Source organism: Phocoena sinus, chromosome 18 (genome assembly GCF_008692025.1).
Source record: "Phocoena sinus isolate mPhoSin1 chromosome 18, mPhoSin1.pri, whole genome shotgun sequence".
Classification (NCBI taxonomy): Eukaryota; Metazoa; Chordata; class Mammalia; order Artiodactyla; family Phocoenidae; genus Phocoena; species Phocoena sinus.
In genome coordinates, this window is record NC_045780.1 from 77,584,161 (window position 1) to 77,606,922 (window position 22,762).

Genomic DNA, 22,762 nt, shown 5'->3' on the forward strand with positions numbered 1-22,762 from the left:
TACCGTATTCCCTAAGGATGATAAATACAGCCTGGCTTCTCTCTCTCACTTTTTGTTAACTTGCCCCTGAATCAACTATGAGAAATGATTCTGACCCATAAAATCGTTATGCCCACCAACCAAACAGAGGTTCTAATCCTCTTCTTAAGATTCTTCATTAGGTTTCCCTGCTTCCTGGATTGGACTTGAACTCCTGGAACCCATGTTAAAGGCCACCTGCCATTTTGCCCACATCTGCCTCAGACCCGTGCAAATCTAGTCCTGGTTCTCCCAGCTATTTTCCCTCTAAGACAGAATATAAGTGTTAATGTCAGACACCAGCTCTTAGCAAGGCCTAAAGGCATAATCTCTGCCAAGAAGAGGTTTAGCAGAAACAATGGCGAATCAAGAGTCCAGAAAGGTCTGTGTTCCTTTCACTACCATGATAAAATTTCATAATTGTCTCCTGAGTTAATTTCTAACTTACCTCCAGCAGAATTTCTGCTTGAATAACCTCTAAAGGATCAGACGTAAATACAGCACTGTCTGATAAGGATGGTTAGGTCTGGGCTAGTTTTCAGTTTATAGAACTGATGTTCATCCGAAATTGCTCCCATTGACCACGTTTCAAAACACAGTCATCCTAGAGACAGCAGAGGGCACTCCAGGTGAACATTGAGTAACTGCAAAGCAAACATCCCAGGAGGAAATGTGACCTGGAGTGTAGGGTGTAGTGGGCGATACAGCACACGCTGAAATTTCTCCCGCTCAAAGCTAACCTAATATTTTCCATTTGTTTAGCTTCTTAATGTCCTAGGTCTGTACTGTCCCACATGGGAGACCCCATGTGCCTATTTAAATGTAAGTTAATTAAAATGTAAAATTCAGTTCCTCTGTTGCACTGGCCACATTTCATGGACTCAAAAGATACAGGGGGGGCTTCCCTGGTGGTGCAGTGGTTAAGAATCCGCCTGCCAATGCAGGGGACACGGGTTCGAGCCCTGGTCCAGGAAGATCCCACATGCCGCGGAGCAACTAAGCCCGTGTGCCACAACTACTGAGCCTGCGCTCTAGACCCCGCGAGCCACAACTACTGAAGCCCGCGTGCCTAGAGCCCGTGCTCCGCAACAAGAGAAGGCACCGCAATGAGAAGCCCGCGCACCGCAAAGAGGAGTAGTCCCCGCTCGCCCGCGTGCAGCAACGAAGACCTGACGCAAGCCAAAAAAACCTACGAATTGTTCATTTCTGGAATTTTCTATTTTAATATTTTCGGACCTTTGTTGACTGAGGGTAACTGAAAGCAAGGCATGCAAAACCTCGAATGAGGGGGGACGACTGTATGTTATTCGAAGGTGATGTTGGGAAGGGTGAGGGACAAACGGTGGGCGCCCACGTTGCGGGCTGGTCACCTTTCACTCCCGGTCCTTCAGGCTTTATAAGACAAATCATGATGGCATCGGTGAACCTGGACACCGAGTGAGACGAGCCCCACCCACCCTCTTATTTCTTATCCCCGCAAATCCACCAGGGGGCAGCACCACCTCTCAGACTTCACAGCCTCATAGAGGAGCAAGGAAGATGCAGAGTGTAACTGATTTGTACTCATTTCCTAAGTTTACACAGATCTTTTCCCCCAAATCTAAGGGGAGGTGCCATGAGAAGGAACTCACGTTCTGTGAGAAGCAAGAATCGCTACATCACAAGGTTAGAGGTGGCTCCTAGGTGACCCATTGAAATGTACATTTACATTTATAAATGTATGTTTATATGTTTCCATTTGAAATAGAAAAAAGGGTAATGTAATAAAATTATTACATAAAATAAAATATAAATAAAATAAAAGAATAAAATAAAAAATTCATTAATTCACACTGGTAATAAATAACCTACTGGTTAATAAAAAATAAAATAAAAATTCTGAATAAAATAAAAATTCAGTAGTTCATACTGATAATAAATAATCTGGCAAACACCACCTTAACCAAGCGATCAAAATTAACGAAGTTAATGTCACCTCAAAAAGGGGCACACTGACATTGCTTGTGTAGAAGATCCCGAATAATCTCAGAAGTATCTGCTGGAACTAATAGGAAAATTTAGCATAGTCAAAGGATACAATGACAGTATATAAAAATCAACTGTATTTCCATATATAAGCAATGAACAACTGAAAATTGAAACTTAAAAAATAATAATAGCATCAAAAGCATGATTTGGGTGTGTTGATAGAAATGTCCTAAATCATGCGGTGGTGATTACCTGATTATATACATTTGTTAAAACTCATAAAACTGTACACTTAAAATTAGTGAATTTAATTGTCATGTAAATTATACCTCAATGGAGAGAGAAAAAGCACCTACTGTGTGCCCAGTTCCAGGTGCTGAGCACACAGCACAGAACAAATAAATCTTTTCCATTGGAGCTAACTTTCTAGTCAGGGTTAGACCTTTGAAAATGAATGAATGAATGAATGCACATGTCAAGTAGTGAAAAGTGCTATGAATTAAAATAAAGCAGGGCAAGGGTGCAGGATGGCGGGAGAGGGGGTGTGAATTGTCTTATACAGAATGGGCAAGAAAGGATTCGCACGGATAAGACGACAGTTGAGCCGAGACCTAAATTAGATGAAACCGACCGTCTCCGGCCCCCTTTGACTGGCAGAGGCCAGTCCGAGGGCGGGGCGACTACGAACCTCTGACCACTGGGAGTCGGCCGCCCGCTTCCGGCGGCGGCGCGGGGGCGGCCGGGAGCCCGGAAGTCGGTCGAGGGAGGGGAGTCCCCCGGCCGCGCGGGGGCCGCCGGGATACCGGAAGTCCGCCAAGGGCCGTGAGTCTCGCGGCCGCGCGGGGGCGGCTGGGAGACCGGAAGTCCGCGGATGGCTGTGAGTTCCGGCTGCGGGGCCGTCAGGAGCTGCCTGGGAGGTAAGCGTGATACCGGCCTTCCCGGCCATGGCCAGCCGGGCGGGGGCCGGGGCTGTGGTTGCCGGCGCCGCCGTTGTCGCGGTGCTCTCGGCCGCGCTCGCGCTCTACGGGCCGCCGCTGGACGCAGGTACTCGGCCGCGGGCTACTCGTCCGGGCGGGAGGCGCCGCCGTGGGGCCGGGGTCGCGCGGAGCCGCGGGTCCTGGGTCCACCTGGGGAGGGGTTAACCGAGGGACCCCGAGGACCCCGGCCAGGCCGTGGCTGCTGAATAGAGCGGACTGTGTAGAAAGAATGAGGCGTAAACGGGACAAGTGCGTCCGGCTTGGAGCACCATCCCCTCCTGTATGGTTTTCCTCTCTTGCCCTGCGGATATTATTGTACCTAAGAGTTTTCAAACCGCTGGACAGTGTGTTGTATTATCTCACTTCTCCCAACAACGTGGAGAGGCTGCTGTTTTGTAAGGAAAGAGGCCCTGAGCCAAGGTTCCCAGCCAGAAAGTAGCTGAAATGGTAAAACGCGCTTTGGCTGTAGTCCTTAGCAGCAGGCAGGACGGAGAGTAACTGTTAGGGGGGTTTGGCTGTTTGGTTTTGGGCACCGTAGTTTCAGGAGATTTGAGGAGCATCGAGGGGCCCCTCAGCTTCTGCACTTCACTCAGTCACACCAGCCCAGGCGCTTCTGGGCACCAGTTTGTTCGGAGATACTTTATCTGTCGCAGTTGGTCTTAAATTCGTACACTCCTTGATTGGTTAGCAAGATTTCTCTTTGAGTCGGCTTGAGATTTCATTATTGGGCCGAGCTGCGGAGCTTTTACCAAAAACTGGCTTCCCATCCCAGCTTTAGGGCATCTCGGTTAATTTAAAGCTTGCTGTCACATGTTCCAAATTAGCTAAGGTTCCGTTAAATTAAAGCAAGAAACATTGGTATTGCAAAGTTGTGAGTGGCAAGTAATTTTAGAAAACAGCCCAGAATAAAGAAATCTATTTAACTTTCCTCAGCCACACTTTAAAGCGAACAAAACCAGACGGGTATGGCCTGTTCTTCTAGATTCAGAATTGTATGAAGACAAATTACTTACTAGGATAAACTTCAAGTTGCCTCTTGCCAAGGCCTTTTTATCCTTAAGAACTTTGATGTTTGTATTTCAATATTTCTGTGGATAAGTCCAAACGGTGCATGTCAGTAAGCCAGCTGAAACTTGATTCTCTGTGGAGTATAGGGAAGTTGAACTGACCTTCCTTTGGCCCTCTCACTGACAGGTGTTGATCTCAGGTGAGTGTTACAAAACCCTAATGCGCAGGGTGGATTGTGCTTTGCAGTCATACAATTGCAGTTAAAAAGTGAAAACGCTGTACTTCTCCACAGTGATGTTTTTTACCCATCCCAAATTGGTTTCAGAAGGCATTTGAGAAGGATTTGACTTGTCTTTTGGTTGGTGGCGTGATTATTTGATTAACAAAAAACACTTTTCTGCCTGAAAATGGCAGCATTTTGGTAAAATGGTGTCTTCTGCCCTGGCTTATCCGTTCGTAACCATAGCATCTTCACAGGTCTGTCTCTGAGCCTCAGTTTCCTTGTCTGTAAAAGAAGGATAAACTGAGGAGAGTGAGGCAAGATGCCATTAATTCATCAGGCATTTATTGAGTGGCTTGTTCTGTGCCAGACTCTGTTCCAGGTGGTTGAGGGTGGGAGTCCAGCCCTTAAGTCACAGGTGGGGCTATACCTCATTCTGTGGAGGCAGAAGGTGCAGGGGTGGTCTTGGGATGCTCTGTGTGTGGCTAGCTGCTTAAAGTGATGGCGGCTAATAAACCCAAAACATTGTAAGGGACTCAGAACGATCCGTGAGTGACTGGTGAGTGTGGATTCTGTCTTTACAATTTCCAGACTTTAAAAAGCACTTGTATTTATTGTTCTGGGGCATTTGGAGGAGAGACCATTCTCCGATATCCTCGCATTGACCAGTCACCTTATGCTAGGTGTGTTCAAGTTTGACACAGATGCATGGCAAGCACCACGGTAAGCGCACAGACGGCTCGTCAGTGGTCAGCAGGGCCATCCTGAAATCCACCTGTAACAGCTGTGGTTCCTGTCCCGCAGCCGGCCAGGGAGCCTAGGCAAGAGTGTCTCAGGGCCGCTGTGCACGGTGGCGAAGAGAGTGCGTGGCTGGGAGTCTGGGGTGCAGGCGGGCGTGCGGGAGGTTGGGACCGGGGGCGGGGAGTGAGAGCTGATCGCTCTGTTAGGTCAGCGCCTCTGTGGCCCGGCTCTGCGTCAGGTTGGCCCGGGGCAGAGGCGTCGGGGGCCGGACTGATGGTTGAGCAAGCCTTGTGCCTTTTCACGGCCAAAGGGTTAGGGTTACGGCGATTCTGTTTGGAGTTTTAATCCTGTGTTGATGTGGAAGAAGGTAGGAAGGCGTTTGGATGGATGGTAATTAATATTCTTTTTACATCTTGGGTCTAAGCATCCATCTGATATATTGGCTAAGGAGGCATTTACATCTACTCATTAAGGAAAATTACGTGAATAACGTCGTTGAGTGAAAAGTAAAATTGTAAGAGTGATAGAAGATAAAGCTCTTTTACCATATATATGGAGCTGAGTCAGTCTCTGTTCTTCACTTGGACTTGTGACCCACGTCTGGTTTTCCTCTGCTGCTGAGATAATGGGAAGATAAAAATATTGGATGCCTTTTTTGTGAAAATGTTGTTCGTATCAGCAAAGATCCTTTAATTCTAGAGAAAATGCATGCTTTATTATCTGTTCATACATTGGGCTCTACAGAACACAGGATTTCTCTCACAGCTGAGCTGTTTTTAATAATATGGCAAAACATACAACATAGAAAGTTTTTCAAGAAAGGCCAATTAAAATTAGCTATTTATAGACAATTCAATGATCAAACTATTTTAAAATGCCACTTTGAACCCAGTGTAAGATGTGTTCCTTATTTAGAACGCCATTTCCAGGTTATTTGATTATCTAATTGAGTGTTGGAACCACGACTGGAAAATGAATTGGGAATAACATGAACCACCTGTCTGGCTTGAATAGACCGTGGAAAGTAGCAAAGGGGAAAAGAGACCTAATAAACTTGAAGGAAGATTATGATGAAATATGTGTAGTTCATTAAGTAACAGTGCGTTAAAAAAAACTTTCTGAAAGCTTGAGTAGACTTCCAAGACGTCTGATGCGTTCGAAGTAAATCTGGTCCATGCAACTGTATTGGTAGTGTTGTGTTGTTACTTCTGAACAGCATTTGCTTATGGAAATGAAATGATGAAACCATTGGATAAAAATCTACAGCATTCATATTGAGCCAGCTTTGGGAGGTGTTTTGATTAATGGGGTATTTTGTGCAAGTCTGTTTTTGATGTATGCTGGTAGACACTTACCTTTCTGAACATTTTCCTGTTTTTCAGTTTTAAATCAAGCATTTCCACTGCATACAGCACGCTCAGTAACGGACATGGAGGCTGCTTTGCAGCTGGTGAGGAATGTGGTGCCTCCTCTGGCCGCCTGGAAGCACAAAGGGCAAGCTGGGAGGATAGGCGTGGTGGGAGGCTGCCCAGAGTAAGTTGCATGGACACAGCGTCCTTCTCCGGCTGTCGCCTACCTGTCGTCCCTCCGTCCGTCCAGTTGGACCCCAGGGGTCATTTCCAAGTGTCCTCTGATAGTCCGGCAGTAGTTTTCAGTGATGAACGTTTGATTGAGCAGCAGAGAAGGCATGGGGCGCCGATTGGGTGAGGCCGCTGCTTCTTACTTTGCGCTCTGTACCGACGGTGTTCGTTACCGTGAGCCTTGGTTACTTTGTGGTCAAGGTAGAGACGCTCAGCATCTGCTTGCTTTCCTTTCTTAATTTAAAGATATTCCTGGAAGTTCCTTATGAAATTTGACAGATCCTAGCTTTTTTCTGAGGCCTTTTTTCTCTTCTAGTTTTATATATTAGGCTGCTGTGTCGACACATGAAGATTTGTAATTTGTCCTTGCTTGTGATACCTGCTGCCTTTGACTTAACTTCGACCTTGGTTACTATTCAGTTTCTGCTTCCTTTCTGTTTGCACTGATACGCTCTTTGCCTAGCCTTGTCTTTTCAACAGTTTAGCATGTAGTTGGCTGTATTTATTAAAATAACATGTAGCTAGATTGTGTTTCTTTACCCAACGTGACAGTGACTGCCCTTTCTAAGTGAGGGGGATGTATTTCTTTTGTTAGCGAGGCTTGTATTCACACTGTGGGGTGAGTGTGTATGTCCGCTGTCCTGTCCTTTGGCATTTCGGGCGAGTTCGTGACTCTGCCCTGGGGAGACTGTCACACGTGCAGCGTGCCCTGAGCGCGTTTCCCTGTTCGGGTTAGCAAAGCTCTTCTTCACCCCTGGGATTGACGTAACAGTTACCGTCACTCATCTGATGTCACGTTCACGGATTTTCCTGCTGTGCTTGAAGTGCCCTTAAGCACAGTTACAGGCGTTTCCGAGCAAGCGGGTGGAAGCAGGAAGGAGGCGTGCGAGTCTCTTCTCGTTTGTCTCCATGTCCGAGGTGACCGCTGGCTCTGCTCACCATTGCTCTCGGGGGTGGGTCCTGCTCCTTGGGGTGCCAGCCAGTCCAGGGGCTCTGGCCTGTGGTCACCTCGAGCACACTGTCTCTCTCTGCAGTGCCTTTGGGAAACTCTCCCTGTCTTCTCAGACCTCCAGGTTTTGTTTTGTTTCGCTTTGTTTTTTCCCCTAACACACATCCCTACCATCCTTGCTAACAGAACCCCAGTCTTGTTCGGTTGATGTTGCATTTTCTCTTACTTGTGTCTGTGTGCATTCCTGATAAATCAAGTGCTTTCTGTGTCTATATTAGTCTAGAGAGAGGTGTCGTCTTTATAATATTAAGTCCTCTCATCAAGTGTACATCTTTTCTGTTCTTTAATAGGTTTTTAAAATGTCCCCACAGAGTTATCATGTGTTTTATAAGGTTAATTCCTAGATGCTTTATGATTTTTGCTGGTATTGTAGATGCTATCATATTCTAATCAGTTATTCCTGGTATAGAAAATAACCATTTTTTTCCGGTTGATGTAAATCTTGCCGAACCACTGTACACTAGGAGATTCATTTTTTAACAGCTTTATTGAGGTCTGGTTGGTATACGGCAAGCTGCAAATGTTATAAATGTACAATTCGATAAGTTTGACCTCTGTACGGCCCCCTGAAGCCATCCGTCAAGGCTTCAGTTTGCACATACGCATTTCAGAGAGACCTTGGGGCACCTGGCCAGGACCTGCCTCTCCTGACATGGTTCAGAGCCTCATAGGAAAGATTGACTTTCCTGGGACTGATCCGTGTTAATAACCCTTTTCCCGAGCTTCTACCGGGGGTCGGGCCGTGCCCGGGTGCTGCGTGTCTGTGTAATTTACTGATAAGCCTGGTGTGCTTACCTCATTCTCAGATGTTTTTGACTGTAAATGTCTTCTTTTTAGGTACACTGGAGCCCCCTATTTTGCAGCGATCTCAGCTCTCAAAGTGGTACGTTTGTTCATAGCTTCTTTTTCAGGATTTTTCTAGTAAAGGGTTGGATTATTTAAATATGACTGAAGCAAATGTTTTCTGAGTAGTCTCTCAATATTCAGAGAAATCTGAATAACATTTTGGGTAATCATGGTAAGAGACGTACCTTTAAATCTACCCTGACCTCTTGTGCAGCCACAAAGTAACTTGGATTGGGACTCGTTTTCTTTTAAGCTAAACTCTTTTTAGAACTGTACTTCACCACAGTGATCCAGGCTGCCTTTTCAGTCCTAGCATAAGCAGTGGACCTCTTTTAACCTTGGCAGTTGTCACGGCAGCGTTTTGATCAAGTCCTGGAGGCCCAGTGGCATAGGGACTGTGACGTGGGCTCTGCTTCTGCGGACCTCACCGTGATGCCACCTGAGCCAGCGGGGCCACCTGCCTCTTTGGCGGCAGCAGAAGCCCGCCTCTCTTTCCAGGCCTTTCTTAGGTTTTGCCGCCGGCCGGAGGCTCTCAGACGCCTCCTGGCTGTGGGTTACCTGCGGCAGGGGGCGCTTTTCTTCTGCGGACGGTGCTGCGGAATTCGCACGGTGGTACCAGAGCCACCAGTGCTCTTGAGTGTCTGTCGGGCGAATCCCGCGTTAAGCCGGCCTCCTGTGCCCCTCCTCAGGGCGCGGACTTGTCCCACGTGTTCACCACCCAGGATGCCGCGCCTGTGATCAAGTCGTACAGCCCGGAGCTGATCGTTCACCCGGTTCTGTGAGTAGTGGGGCCCCGGCGGGCGCGGGGCTTGTAGCCACTCTCCTGGGTCACAGGGTCTCTGCGCCTTCGTGGAGCCGCTGTGCAGTAGCCGCGGTGCAGGGAGGGGGCAGGGGGGAGGGTGCTGTCGGAAGAAGCGAGGGAACGATAATGACCCCGCGTCTGTAGTCAGAATAAGACAGACAGTGTGCAGGAGACCTGGGCCCCAGGGCTGCCCGGGCTGTCCCCTGTGGCCCGTCGGCAATGGCCGGAGGGTCCTAGGCCCAGGAGGAGCCGTGGGCCTGCCTGTGACAGTGCCTCACGTGGCAGCAGTAATGACCGTTCGATCGCTCAGCAAGCGCTTATTGGACTCTGTCCTGGGTTCCGCGGGGACAGCATCTGACTGGGCAGCCCAAGACCTGCTCCCGTGCGGCTTCCTCTCCAGGGCGGCCCTGTGCCCTGGAACTTTCTGCAACGGTGAAGCTTTTCTCTCGGTGCTGTGCAAGACTGTGGCTGCTGAGAGCCTGAAACGCGGCCAGTGGGACTCAGGAGCTGAGTCTTTACTTTGATTTTAATTACATGTAAAAGCCCCGCGTGGTCAGCGTCTACTGTATTGGGCCATGCACACAGCTTTGGAGGACAAACGAGGTAACAGCTTGTCAGGCGGTGCTAAGGACCGCAGGGAGGGCGGGGCGGGGAGTGCTGGGTGCGCGCGCGTGTGTGGCGGGTGCTCCTGGGGTCGCCGTGGGCAGTGGCGCAGGGCGCGGCATCCAGTGAAGGCGCAGACACGGGGGCTGGGGGGGAGCGGGCTTGGGAGCTCATGCTGCAGGCCTGCTGGGGACACTTAGTCTGGGGTGCTTGGGAGGGGCTGGGTGACCAGAGAGGTTCAGGGCCACGCTTTGCTGGTCGTGGGGGTCATAGTAAGGGTTCTGGCCCTTGGGGCCCAGGGCGGAAGCAGGGGTCCCGCTGGGAGGCTGTGGTAAGCCCCTGGGGATGCGTGCGTGCTGGGCTAGAGACAGGAGCGGGTCAGAGCCTGGCCACGGCAGGGGAGTGCAGCCCCGCCCTCCCGCGGGCGGGCCGTGAGACCGGCAGGAGCGTGGGGAAGCCACCAGGGTGTGGGCTGAGCAGGTTGTCATCTCCATGGCCTGCTGATGGTGCCGGCGGCCGTGGGGTGGGCAGGGGAGCCTAGATCTGGGAGTTGTCAGCGCGTGGGCTGCGTTTAAAGCAGGAGGCGAAGCTGTGTGTGGGTCGGGAGGGCCCGGCGCGCTGGCGGCTGGGAGCAGACTGGAGGGGCCTGGAGGGCGTCCTGGGGCCAAGTGGAGAGCTTTGCGGATGGTCCTGGAAAAGCCCGTGCCTGGAGCCGGACACGAGGCCTCGGCTCCCAGTGTGGGGTCCCCAGTGCGGGGTCGCCGGCAGCCCGAGCGGGGCTGCTGGGGGGTGGGCCGGGCCGTCTGGTAGCCTGTGGGCCCTGAGAGTGGCGGCTGGGCCTCAGAGTCGCGCGCAGCCATCAGGCCTGGGCTTAAGGAGGGCTCCTGATGTCGCGGGGGGGTCGGGGCGCCGCCGGGCACACGCCTCCCCGCAGGCCTGAGGTGGGGACGTCTGCACCACAGATAGGAGTGCGGCCTGCACTGCATCTGTGCGCCTGTGTGATGGAACCAGACTGGCACAGGTCATTTTGAAATGAGTCATCATGTCTTATTTTAACGTGTTTTACGTACTTTTCCCCCCGTGAGTCTTAATTTTAAAAAAAGAAAAAGAAAGTGTAGTATGATCGTGACTATATACCCTGCATTACTGACTCTTTCTGATGGGAAGGAAGTTCCATTTGCCTCAGCTTTGGTGAGACCCAGATCCTCTGCCTACCTTTGCGGAGTTCACAGAAACATGCGGACCACTCGAGTAAACTGGGGTCCCTCCCGGGGCCTGGGAAGGGGCCCAGCAAGTGAGAGGCTCCGTGCTTGAGTTGCATCCCCGAGTATGCTGCCCTCACATCATGCCACACATCATGCTCTTTGTCGTTTCCTGTAAAACAGCACTTCCTCGCCGTGTTTCCTGCCCCTGCTGCTCCCTCCTTCTCTGTCTGCTTGTCCCCAGAGGGGGTGGCTTCCCCTGCGAGCCTCCTAAGTGGAGGTGGCTTTTCCTTTGTTCCCCCGGCCACTGGGTCTGGAGGTGGGACGTGCGTCCTCCCAGACCATCACCTCTCGTTCCAAAACCTCCAGCTCCTTTGAAACTCCACCCACTGACCAAATACCCCTCCTCCCTGCAGCTGCCTCCGACCCCCATCAGTTCTTGGGTATTAGTGTCTCTCTCCACTATTGCTCCCGGGACTGTTGCTGATGTGTGTGGAGGGAACTGCTTTACTGGGATATGATTCACTATAAAATCCACTGACTTCAGTACAGTGGTTTGTGGTATGCTTGCCAGGTTCTTACGTCACATAGTCTTAGAACGCTCCCACCACTCCAGGACGGGAGCCCCTCCCCATCGCCACCCCAGCCCGAGGCGACCTCTCATCTGCTTGGTTTCCGAACATTTGCCTTTTCTGAACATTTCTTATGCGTGGGATCAGACGTTTGTGAGGTCTTGTGTCTGCCTTCTTTTACTTAGCATCCTGTTTTCGAGAGTTGTCCACAATGTAGCACGTGTCAGTGCTCTGTTGCTCTTTAACAAACAAAAACAAAACCCAGAAGTCCCCCCCCGCAACCCCACCAGCTGCTGGCAACCGGCAGTCTCTTCTCTGTGGGTGAGTTTGGTGTTGTCTTTTTGCGTTTTTTTTGTTTTGTTTGCATACGCTATTTGTGTTTCTTGGGCTCATTTCACTTAGCAGAATGCTTTCAGGGGCATCTGAATGTTGAAAGCTAGACAAGTATGGTGGGGTCCTGGCTGGGGTCCTGGAACAAGAAAAGGACATTGGGGGAAAATCTGGAAAAATCTGTAGTTTCATTAATAAAGTAAACAAAAGATGAAAATTTCAAGCTCTTTTGCCCTTCTTTTCCTTTTTTAGTGACAGCCCCAGTGCCGTCCAAGATGTGGAAAAGTGGTTGCCCCGACTGCACGCCCTGGTCGTAGGGCCTGGCTTAGGCAGAGACGATGTTCTTCTTGAAAACGTCAAGGTAACATGTAGAATTATTAACCACGCCTATTCCCACAGGCTCGGCCCTTAGATCGGGGGAGTCTGACGGAAATGCATTTTCCGTCGTTTGTTGCTCTCTGTGCGTCTTGGAGGAGGAGTTGAGACCGATAGAACGTGGTCTGGGGAATAGAGGAGACACTAGGCGTAAAGGTAGGGATGTGCTTAAACCAGAGCAGGGCACCGCTGAACGGCTCCCTCTTTCGCTCCCGGGGCTCTGGTCTCACGCTGTGGCCGAGGAAGTCTCCATGGGGCCCGACGTGACCAGAGTCCCAGCATCTGGGCTGAGCAGGGTTAGCAGTGGCCGGGCGTGCGCTCAGGCTCGCAGTCGCCTCCCCGCGACCCCTTCCTGCTGGGGACCCCTGGCAGCCTGCTCCTGGTGCCCGCTGTAAGGGCGCAGTGCCCCCCGGGGCTGGCTGAGGGCCACGCTTTGTGCAGCGCTCTGCACGGTGCCCGGCTGGGCCCAGTGGGAGTCTGTCACAGCGAGCCAGTGGGAGAGGGTGCTGCTGGTGACTTCACCGTTGCTGTGAGCTGTGCCCTTAGAGAGAAACGTGAAAGGTGTTCTGGTGCTTCTAGCTTTGTGTCGTCAGCGGGTCCTCCTGAAAGCCCTTGTTAGTTTAATTTCTTAACCTGGTGCTCCTCCGACCACCTGAGGTCCTCATTGGTCTAGAAATCCCTGGGCCTTGGACCCCACGGGCCAGTTGTTCTGCTGCCTTTGCACTCTCTTCTGTCCCCTGCCGTCCTTTTCAGCTAAAGCCAGCGTAGCCGATGCTGGGTGATGGGGGAGCGGGCAGGAGACCCTAGTTCACCCTCGTGGGTACACGTGCATTCGTTTACTTTTTCGTTGATCATTTATGCTCTTCCTTACTACTGAAACTTTATGCCTGCTTTAATCTAAGAAGATGAAACTAATTTTTTAGCCTCAAAAAGTTGAAATAGAAATAAATGCTATCCTGGATCAGGGGAAATAGCTCGGATGGCACACCAACCCCACATTCTGTGTGTTCCCGCTGCCCAGGTCCTCCAACACTGCCCTGGTGTCACTCTCCGAGGGGACACATCTCAGGGACCTGCTGAGCTCTCCCTGCCCTCGTTGGGGCCCTTCTCAGTGCCCCCAGACCACCTGCCCCAGCTCCAGCCCTGGGAGGTGTCGGCCACGTGCCTCGAGGGGGCTAGCGGTCATGGTGACCCTGATTTGCCACTTGCTTCAGCAGCTGGAGGGGCTCCTGGCTCAGCTTCTGCTTTTTGAGTTAAACTGAACAAAATCTCAAGGGAAAGAAGGTGTAGGGCGCTGTGAGTGTTGGTTGGACTTTCCTAGCAATCTGTGGGTAAAGAACATTTTAAAAGGCAGACGTGTGTTTGCTTTACCAGAATTTAGTGAGAACGTGAATTTTAAGGGTCCCTTCCACGGAAAATCTTTCCAGCCTTTGGGGTTAAAGTTGGGGCTGGAAATTTCACTTTCTTCAAGCCCGTGAATGATCACTGAGGAGAAACAGTAGCCGTGACAGGTGACTGGGGATGGAATGGAGCAGGAAATGTGTTTTCAACTTTAGTGTCGATAGTTGGTCCGTTTATTATTGCCTGTTTCAAACGGTTTGGTTAAAACATATGTACCCTCTGTAGGACGAGATGCTAAGTGAAATGGGCAGCAGCACAAACGCTGCGCGATCTCACTTCTGTGTGGAGTCAGAATAGGTGAGCTCGGAGAAGCAGAGAGGAGAAGGGTGGCTGCCGGGCGCGGGGCGTCAGGGCAGTGGGGAGAGGTTACGTTCTCCCCCGGGGAGGTGATGGCTGTGTGGGTTAGCTGGACTGGTGATTATTTCACTATACTTCTGCACGGGCTCACCTTGGAGGTACTGGGGGTTCGGTTCCGGACCACTGCAATAAAGCGAATTCTCGTCATAAGGCCGGTCACGTGAATTTTTTGGTTTCCCAGTGGAGATAAAGTTGCGTTTGTGTTATACTGTAGTCTGTTACGTGTGCAATAGCATTATGTCTAAAAACAGTGTAGGTACTTTAATTTACAAGTACTTTGTGACTGAAAAGCGCCGACTGCCATCTGAGTCTCCAGTGAGACATCACTGTTTTGCTGGTGGAGGCTCTGGCCTCCACGCTGGCGTCTGCTGAAGGCTGGGGTGGCTGTGGCAGTAACCTTTGCCGCATTCATGAACGAATTTAAAGTGTACAATTCAGTGGCTTCTAGTACATTTACGGAGTTTGCAGCCATCACCACAGTCCGCTTGAGGATGTTTTCCTCACCCCAGAAAGAAGCCCCACACCCGTTAGCACTTGCTCCCCGTTCCTCCCAGCCTCCACCCCTGGCGACCACTAATCTCCTCTCTGTCTCGATGGATTGACCTATTCTGGACCTTCGCAGGAACAGCATCGTACGGCGTGTGGTATCTGTCATCTCAGGGCTCACCCCGTGTGGCAGGTTGTCAGCGCTTCACGCCTTCCGTTGCTGTGTGATAGGCCGTGGTATGGAGAGACCGCGTTTTTAAAATCCATTCGTCAACTGGTGGACATTTGGGTTGTTTACACTTCTTGGCTATTACAAATAGTGCTGCTGTGAGCACCCATTTACAAGGTTCTTTGTGGATTTATGTTTTCATTTCTGTGGGGTATATACCTAGACTGGAGAAGCTGGATCATACGACACCTCCGTTTGGTGTCTTATCTAAGGTTTTTGCCTGACGCAATATTTACTCCTATGTTTTCTCTTAAGAGCTTTATTCTTTTAGCTCTGTGGTCCCTTTTGAGTTAAGTTTTGTGTATGGTGTTAAGGAAGGGGTTCAGTCTAGTTTTATATCCAGTTGTCCCAGTACTTCTTCGGGCCAGTGAATTCTCTGGGCATCCTTGTTGAAAGTCAGTTGACATCAGTGTGAGGGTTGATTTCTGGGCTCTCGCTTCTGTGCCATCGATTGTACAGCTGTCCTCGTGCCAGTAACCACATTATCTTGATTATTGTATCTGTGCAGTAAGTTCTGAAATCGCGAAGTGTGGGTCCTCCAACTTTCTTCTTTCCAGCATTGTTTTGGCTATTCTGGGTCCCGTGAGTTTCCATGAGTTTTAGGATCAGCTTGTCAGTTGCAGAATGGACAGCTGGGATTTGGGTAGGGGTCACCTTGAATCTCTAGGTCAATTTGGGGATCACTGCTGTCTTAACAATATTGAGTCTTCCAGTTCATAAGCTGGTTTTGAGCCAGAGTTTGTGGCTGTAGGATCTTGACGGACCCGCCTAGTGTCTGTGCTCTTTGGCAGCCTGTTGTTTTCCTGGATGGATGGATGTGTCTTGGAGGCTTTTCCTGGCGGGATATGCAGATGTTCATTATTTTTTATAGTCTCATCATGATATGCTGTAATGTATTTAACAAGTTCATTTCGGCTGTTTACAGCATTTTTTTCTATTAGTGATGCCTTGAACATTTCTGTATATCTATTTGTTTCTTTTGGGTGTTTTCTTTAGGATAAATTTGTAGAAGTTCCACTGCTGAATCAAAGAGTATCTGTGGAAGGTGGAGATACTGAATAACATCCTCTGAACTGAGAAGGAACTTTTAAGACCGAAAAACAAAGCAGGCAACTGAGTGAAGTGCAGTTCTGAAGTTCACGTGGGGACTGACGTACAGGCAGGATCGGGTGGAAGATGACCCAGGTGTCCCTAGCTGCACGGAAAGGGTCCGAGGGGATTTCTGAAGAAAGAATCTGACCCCCAAGTGAGACGCATGTCTGCACTGATGGGAACTGGACTTTATTTCTCCCCTGCCCCCCGGGGGGCTCTCTGCAGAGGCACTCCTCCAGTTTTCATATCAGAGAAAGATGGTCAAGTCAGTAGGGAACTTGTCCGGCTTGGGCGCATTCCCGGCGAGTGGGGTAAAGCTCAGTCACTCACGCAGGGAGGGGAAGGGGCAGGGCTGCGGGCCTGAGATGGAGCTAACAAAGTGGGGTCAGCGTGGTCCAGCCACACAGTGTGAAACTGAAACGTTTTTGAGAGATGCTCCCAGGTTTCTCCAGAAGCTTGTAGCAGTTTGCTCTCCAGCAAGGGCTGCCCTTCCCAGGATGTGCTCTGGGGAGCTGCCACTCCTCACTCCCCCTGCTCGTGTGTAGAAAGCTCCCTGTTCCGCGTTAGCCCTCCTGACCTGTGTGTGGCTGGCTCCTGCGTTTGCCCGTTCTTCCCTTAGGTCAGGCTGCTGTCCGGATGTGTGTGTGTGCGGGGCTTGCTGCCTCGTCACGGCACGTGCTGGCGGCGCTGACCCTCCAGATGCCATGACCGCGACAGCGTCAAGTGCACAGGCCCTCTGAGCCATGGAAGCAACAGCAGCCCTCCGTTCTCTGCGTCAGGCCGAGTGTCGCGTTGTGCGGTGTTACTAATGTGCTCTCCGTGGTGTCGGCTCGCGTCTCCCGGGTCTGAACATTCACTGGGCCACTGTCTTCGTAAGAGCTCCAGTAGGAAAGTACAGAGACTCAGAAAATCTGAATTGGTTCTAACAGTAACGCCCGACTCGGGGCGAGCAGACAGAGCATTTCCACTGTTTAAGGAGAGAGCCTTCCGTGGGCCCCGTACCCTGACCCTCACCGGAGGGGCTTTTGGGCACGCTCCCAGCACTCAGACCGGCGTCGGCAGGTGCGACTGAAGCCGTCGGGCAGGGCAGCTATGCTGGGTGAGGTTGCACTCCTCACTGCTACTTCACGGACGTGGGCTTATCTCCCAGTGTTTTAAATTATCCCTGCTTGTCATGTGTCTCGTTCACTGTTCTCTTCTAACGTTGTCTGTTACCCAGTGTCCATCGGGTAGAGGCCCTCTTCTCACGCTGTTGCCGTAAACGCCCTTGTCATGAAATACTGGCGCGTGATGATCAGCAGTCGTGTTCATCGGACACACACATCGTTTTCAAGCGGAAAACCTCCAGCTTTTAGTGTGGCATCAGAGAGGAGTGCTGCACTGTTCATTACTGCGGTCATTCACGTGAAAACACGTGAAGTGTTACTTACGAGAAGTAGATAAAAGCTAAGGCGCTGGGGAATTCCCGAGACTTCGGGTCTCTTGGAAATTTGGAGGTGCCGGCTCAGGGTTGCCCTTCGTGGGCTGGCCTGGGACCCAGCACTGCGTGACGGTTCCCGTGGGCTCCTGTTTTCAGAGTTCCCAGGGCCCTGCCTTACAAGTCTCTTTTCTGATTATTTTATGCGTTTGCTTTCTTGTTTCCTGTCTGTTGGTTGATGGCCTGATGTTGAAGTCCGTCAGGAACTGCTTGGTTTCTTTTACCCTCTCTGAGAGGTGACGGGCTTGTTGCTCAGCCTGGCTTCCTTTCCTCGCAGGGCATTTTAGAAGCGTCCAAGACCAGGGGCATCCCCATCGTCATCGACGCGGTGAGTGTGGCCTCCTCTCCCGTCCCCTCCTCCCAGGGGACCCCGCGGCCTCGCAGTGACGTGAGTCCTCGTCTGCAGGACGGGCTGTGGCTGGTCGCTCAGCAGCCGGCCCTCATCCAAGGCTACCAGAAGGCGGTTCTCACCCCCAACCACGTGGAGTTCAGCAGACTCGCCGAGGCTGTGGTGAGTCAGCCGACGTCCCGGGCAGGGGTGAGGGGCTCGTCCTGCGGGGACAGACGTGCAGAGGTGGGTGGACAGGTGCGCTCCCGGGTGCGTGCAATGATGGGGCATCTTCCAGTTAGCGTGTCTTCGTTTGGATAAAAGGTGGCCTCTGGGGTCAGCCCGCCCTCCTGCCACCGTGCACCCTGGGCGGATCGTTCCATCCCTGCCCCTGCCTCCGTAAAGTGTGGAGCATGATGGAATCTGCGTCCTAGGGTTTGTGAGGACGAAATAAAATAATACAGCTGACCCTTGAACAGCAGGGGTTAGAGGCGCTGAAGGCTGCACGCTGTCAAAATTCCGGGTGTGATCCACAGTCGGCCCTCTGGGTACGCGGTTCCCCGTGTCCTTGGTCCCGCATCCGTGGATTCAGCCAACCTCGGATTGTGTAGGGCTGTGGTATGTACTATGGGAAACATCCACATGTAAGTGGGACCTCGTGGTTCACACCAGCGTTGTTCGAGGGTCAGCTGTGTATGTAAGCCCAGTGTCCTCACGTATTAGTGCCGTAAATGTTTGCTCGTTATTACTCGAAGTCGCATCCCTTGCAAACCTTTACAATCCCGGCCACGGGCCAGTAGTCCTGACTCTGGGTCTCCCTCCCGCTGGTGGACGGAAACGTCTCTGCACGTGGGGCCCGAGCTCGGCCGTCGGCAGGTGACCGGCGGGCCCTTCCCCGCATGAGGCGGGGTCAGGGTGGATGGGCTCTTCCCGTGTCTGATGACAGCTGTGTCTGTGTGTTGTCCTCCGTCGTAGCTGGGAGACCCCCTGGATGGCAGGGACCGCTACAGATCTGTGCAGAGACTCAGCCAGGCCCTGGGCAACGTCACCGTGGTCCAGAAAGGGGAGCAGGACGTGATCTCTGATGGCGGGCAGGGTGAGTGGCCGAGGGCTTCACGCCGCGTGTCGGCCAGCCATGCTGGGCACCAGCCCCAAGAGGACCTCCTGTTCACACACGGTCGGTCACACACGGGCACACGTGCACACTTACCCCCCAGAGAGGGACTCCCTGGTGAGCGTGTCAACCACAGCTTCTGGAAAGGCCATTCTTGTCTTGTTTCTCGCTGTTTTGCAAAGGGACGTGGCAGTGATGCATGCTGGTCCTGGTCGACACCAGGTACAGGGTGCAGTTTTGTCCGTGCTGTGCAAGGAGAGCCCCGAGCAGAGGCTCTGGGCAGCGGGCAGCCCTGCAGGCCCGTTGCCGCCTCACCTGAGGCACAGATGCAGTTGCTTGAGTTTTCACTGCTTCCTGTTGTTTTATAAAAACGCCCGGAAAACGGAGACACCCAAGGAGCCGCCGGTGGGGCGGGAGCCCCTGGGCCCCGCGCGTGGCTGCAGAGCCCCAGCAGGCCTGCCCGCATCCGCACCGGGGTTCGGTGCGTGACACCTCTGCTCCCTGCAGACGAGTCCTCCTGTTGCTGAAGTCTGCCCCGGAGGCAGGAGCCCGCCAGGCGTTGATGAGGGAGCTGTACACACGGAACCGGTGCCCAGGAAGGAGGGTGCACGCTCACACACGCCATCACACACACACGCTCGCTGTCATGCGCTGGACAGGAGACGTAGAGAGCCTCCTCTGCGTGGCCCTGAAGCCCGTGAGTCAGACGCTGGAAGGTGCTCTAGACTCTAACACAGAGAGGGCAGCAGCTGGTTAAGACGTTTTCCCAAGAGATAGAAACTTCCCGGCACGGCACAGACGAAGTCCCGGCAGGGCCGCCGTGGGCTCCCTGGGCCGGGGGCACCGTCCCCACCCTGTCCCCACAGACCCCGCGGTGCTGGCTGGGGGAGCTGGGCCTCCGCGCCGTGTCAGGACGGCCGGGGGGCGGGGGGCAAGGTGACGGAGCACGGCCCCTCTCACACGGCCCCCTCGCCCCGCAGCACTCACGTGCAGCCGGCAGGGCAGCGGCCGCAGGTGTGGCGGGCAGGGGGACCTCCTGTCGGGCTCCCTGGGCGTCCTGGCGCACTGGGCCCTCCTGGCTGGCCCCGAGAAGACCAATGGGTGAGTCGCGTCTTTGTTCCTCCCGTGCTGTTTCAGCAGTGGCACGTTTAGTAAGTGGCTGCTCGGAACATTCCGCTGAGGGGCCGGTGTCTGCTGGAAGAAGAGCCCCCGGGGCAGGGGTGGGTCCCGGGACGCTCACCGGGAGCTCTGGTGTCCCTGCTGGTGTCGGGGTGCTGCTCTGCGGGACCGGTGCCTCGGGGGACACGCAGGCAGGGGCAGAGCGTGTGCCGGGAGGTGACTGTCCACGGGGTGCAGCGCCCTGAGCGGTGGGGTCTGCCGTCGCCGGCAGAGGCATTTCTAATAGGCCCAGCGGCACGTTAGACTGAACTTGCCAGCGTGGGTCCCAGGGCGACCACAGGAGGGACAGGGAGGGCCTTCGGTGGCCACGACGCCCTGCTAACGCCGCTCCCCCGCAGGTCCAGCCCGCTCCTCGTGGCTGCCTTTGGTGCCTGCGCGCTCACCAGGCAGTGTGCCCGCCAAGCCTTCCAGAAGCACGGCCGCGCCACCACCGCCACAGACATGATCAGGGAGCTCGGGCCTGCGTTCAGCAGACTCTTCGAAACCTCAGCTGGTGCAGACGGTGGGGTGGCCCCGACGGGGGAGCTGAGTTTGTGACGGGACCCACCTCCGGTCCATCCGAGTCCTCTGGGAGGTGTGTGAGTCTGTGCCGTGCGGGTTGACGTAGACAGCGTCAGAGCTTGGAACGTAGCACTTTCTGGCTCAACTGCTGTGTGCTTGGAGATGTTATGATAGGAAACAGAGTATTCCTGAGCTTTTCTCAGCTTCTGGGCAATATCAGAAAAGAATGAAGAGAATCACATGACAGCGAGACCGTCCGTCACCAGCTCAGCTGAGGTCGTGGGCTTTTGCTGTGCGATTCTTCTGTTTGCGGGAAGTTCCCCTCCTCCGGTAGTCCTCTCGGGGGGATCCCATCGCTCGTTTTCAAATGTCTACATGAATGATGTTTTCTTTTTTAAACTGAGGTCCTCGAAGGGATGTGGCATTCATTCTTTAGCTCATGTTTGTTTCTTTTTGAACGGTGATTCGGTTGGACACATCTGGGCAGAAATATTAAGCATTGCTTGTTTTCGTCAATTGGTTGAAATATTTCAGAATAATGAGAAATCTGTTAGAACTCTGAAACCCTTTTGGAGGCAGCTGGGAAGATCACAGAAGGGAAGCGAATGGGACCCTGACCCCCGAGTGCACAGGTAGGGCCTCTGGGCCCCTGGCCTGTGCACCAGTCGGGTGCTGGCTGACAGGCCCCAGCACAGCACATGGGAGTGGGAGGGACGCCTGGGGCTCCAGGGTCGGGCGGGAGATGGCACCCAGGTGGGGGGCACCAACACTGCCTTCATGCCTGCTCACGGAGCAGGACGGCAGGTCCCTCTGCTTCGAGAGTGGGTGTGGCTTCAGGAACGTTCTGAAGAAGTTCTCTCTGAAACTGTAGTGAGTTGTCCCATCTGCATCAGATCAGCTTGGGCGCGGCTGTCAGTGTGGGCAGTTCTCTTTGTGGCCCGAGAGCTGGCTGTCTCCCGTCACATCTCTGCTGGGCTGGTTACAGCACGTGTGCTTGAGTGTACTCTCAGGCGTTGGTGCCGCCTTCTGTGGGGCGGGGACTGGCCTGTCCGTCTGTCCTTCCCCAGGGACTCCTGCTCTGCGGTCAGAAACCTCCCCGCAGAAAGGTCCCACATCCTCTAAAGAGTCATGGACTTTCAAGATTTCCTTTAAAATGTTTACCATTGTTATTTCATATCTAACTGTAGAAGACTTTAAGTGTCACGGACATTCTTTTCTTTGGGGAATTACACCTAAATCATGGTCTCTATTAAAAAGCAGATCTGGTTTACTTCAAGGGAGAGTTTTGTATTTTTTTGTTAAACAGCCAGAATCCACCTCTCAACTTAATCCTGAGGACATTCTCAGATACCAGGAAGATAAAAAAACGTAAGCCCGTCTGTCTGATGGCGTGGTTTTCACCACTGCCTACCAGTACCGTTAAAACGAAGTACTAAGCCCGCAACGTAGCTATTTCTTTCCATAGAAGACAAGATTCAGCCGACACGGGAAGTGCTGTGTTTCTGCCCTGAATCCCTTTGCTTGAGAAAGCACCATTCAGGGCCCGTGCTTCTGAACGAGGTGGGCAGTTTTGCTCCTTGTCCTTTGCAAACCCGGGCGCTCTCTAGCTCCAGCTGAGGACACTCCGCCAGGACACCAGCACCGAAGCACATCTGGCGGCCAGCTCAGGCTCCGGCCGGACAGCCTGCCCCGAGTACTGAGCGGCCCTGCTTGCCTGTCCCGTGTCAGGGGCCTGCCCGCCCTCTGGGATCCTGACTCCACTGCTCACGGGTTGGGTCCCTTGTAGCAGGTCAGCTTCTGAACGGGCTTCCTCATCTGTAGAACAGGAACCCCCTGCCTTTCAGGGTCAGGAAGGTCAGTGACGAAGTTAAGGCGGCTGCCGGGCCAGCCAGGCCGCCCGCGTGGCGCCTGACGGGTGCTGGCCTGCTGCCCGGGGCCGCACCCACAGGATCAGTGCCAGCCCCACAGCGGTGGACATGGGGCGGCCTGGCTGAGAGCTGGGGGAAGCGGCGAGAGGGTCACCCCGCTTCCCGCTGGCTGGCTGAACAGCTGTAGCTCCCTGCCTGCGACAGAAAGGAGACGGAGCGCGAGGCCGCCGGCAAGCTTGGTCCCAGGTCGCCCGCCTCGTGCCCGCCTGTCACACCTGTCCCCCCACCCGTGTCACCCAGACTCGAGCACAGCCCTGGCCCTGTGGTGTCTGCTCAGAGGCAGCAGAGGACGGTACCCCAAGAACCAACTGTTTAAGGAAGAGGTCAAACAGAACAGAGGTGAAACAGAGCCTATCACTCAGAGGAAATGGGCTGGACACTTGCAGGGGTTTCCTCTGTTGGCGTTTTCTGTGGTTAAC

General features: G+C 53.0%; 1 protein-coding gene across 10 annotated transcripts; it reads left to right on the forward strand.

Annotated features, from left to right (window-relative positions):
• The first annotated feature begins 2,788 nt into the window (after positions 1 to 2,788).
• Positions 2,789 to 21,691, forward strand: NAXD (NAD(P)HX dehydratase). 10 transcript variants are annotated; one of them, XM_032611416.1, is made up of 10 exons: positions 2,797 to 2,903; positions 6,315 to 6,465; positions 8,359 to 8,404; positions 9,057 to 9,145; positions 12,129 to 12,237; positions 17,571 to 17,621; positions 17,700 to 17,804; positions 18,597 to 18,717; positions 19,716 to 19,836; positions 20,253 to 21,691. In XM_032611416.1, exons 1-10 carry the CDS (start codon positions 2,858 to 2,860, stop codon positions 20,449 to 20,451), a joined length of 1,038 nt encoding a protein of 345 aa, XP_032467307.1. In that variant the 5' UTR covers positions 2,797 to 2,857; the 3' UTR covers positions 20,452 to 21,691. The 10 variants fall into 10 exon arrangements, 9 of the variants coding, with proteins under 9 accessions (XP_032467300.1, XP_032467305.1, XP_032467307.1 ...); XM_032611415.1 differs by having other exon boundaries at positions 2,896 to 3,030; XM_032611411.1 differs by having other exon boundaries at positions 2,899 to 3,030; positions 17,571 to 17,804; positions 20,253 to 20,488; positions 20,619 to 21,691.
• The last annotated feature ends 1,071 nt before the right edge of the window (positions 21,692 to 22,762 follow it).

Coding starts and splice junctions, on each gene's coding strand:
- NAXD (XM_032611408.1), top strand. CDS start 2,931: ATGGCCAGCCGGGCGGGGGCCGGGGCTGTGGTTGCCGGCGCCGCCGTT. Junction 8,405..9,056: donor CGATCTCAGCTCTCAAAGTG/GTACGTTTGTTC, acceptor GCCCCTCCTCAG/GGCGCGGACTTGTCCCACGT. Junction 17,805..18,596: donor GCAGACTCGCCGAGGCTGTG/GTGAGTCAGCCG, acceptor CCTCCGTCGTAG/CTGGGAGACCCCCTGGATGG.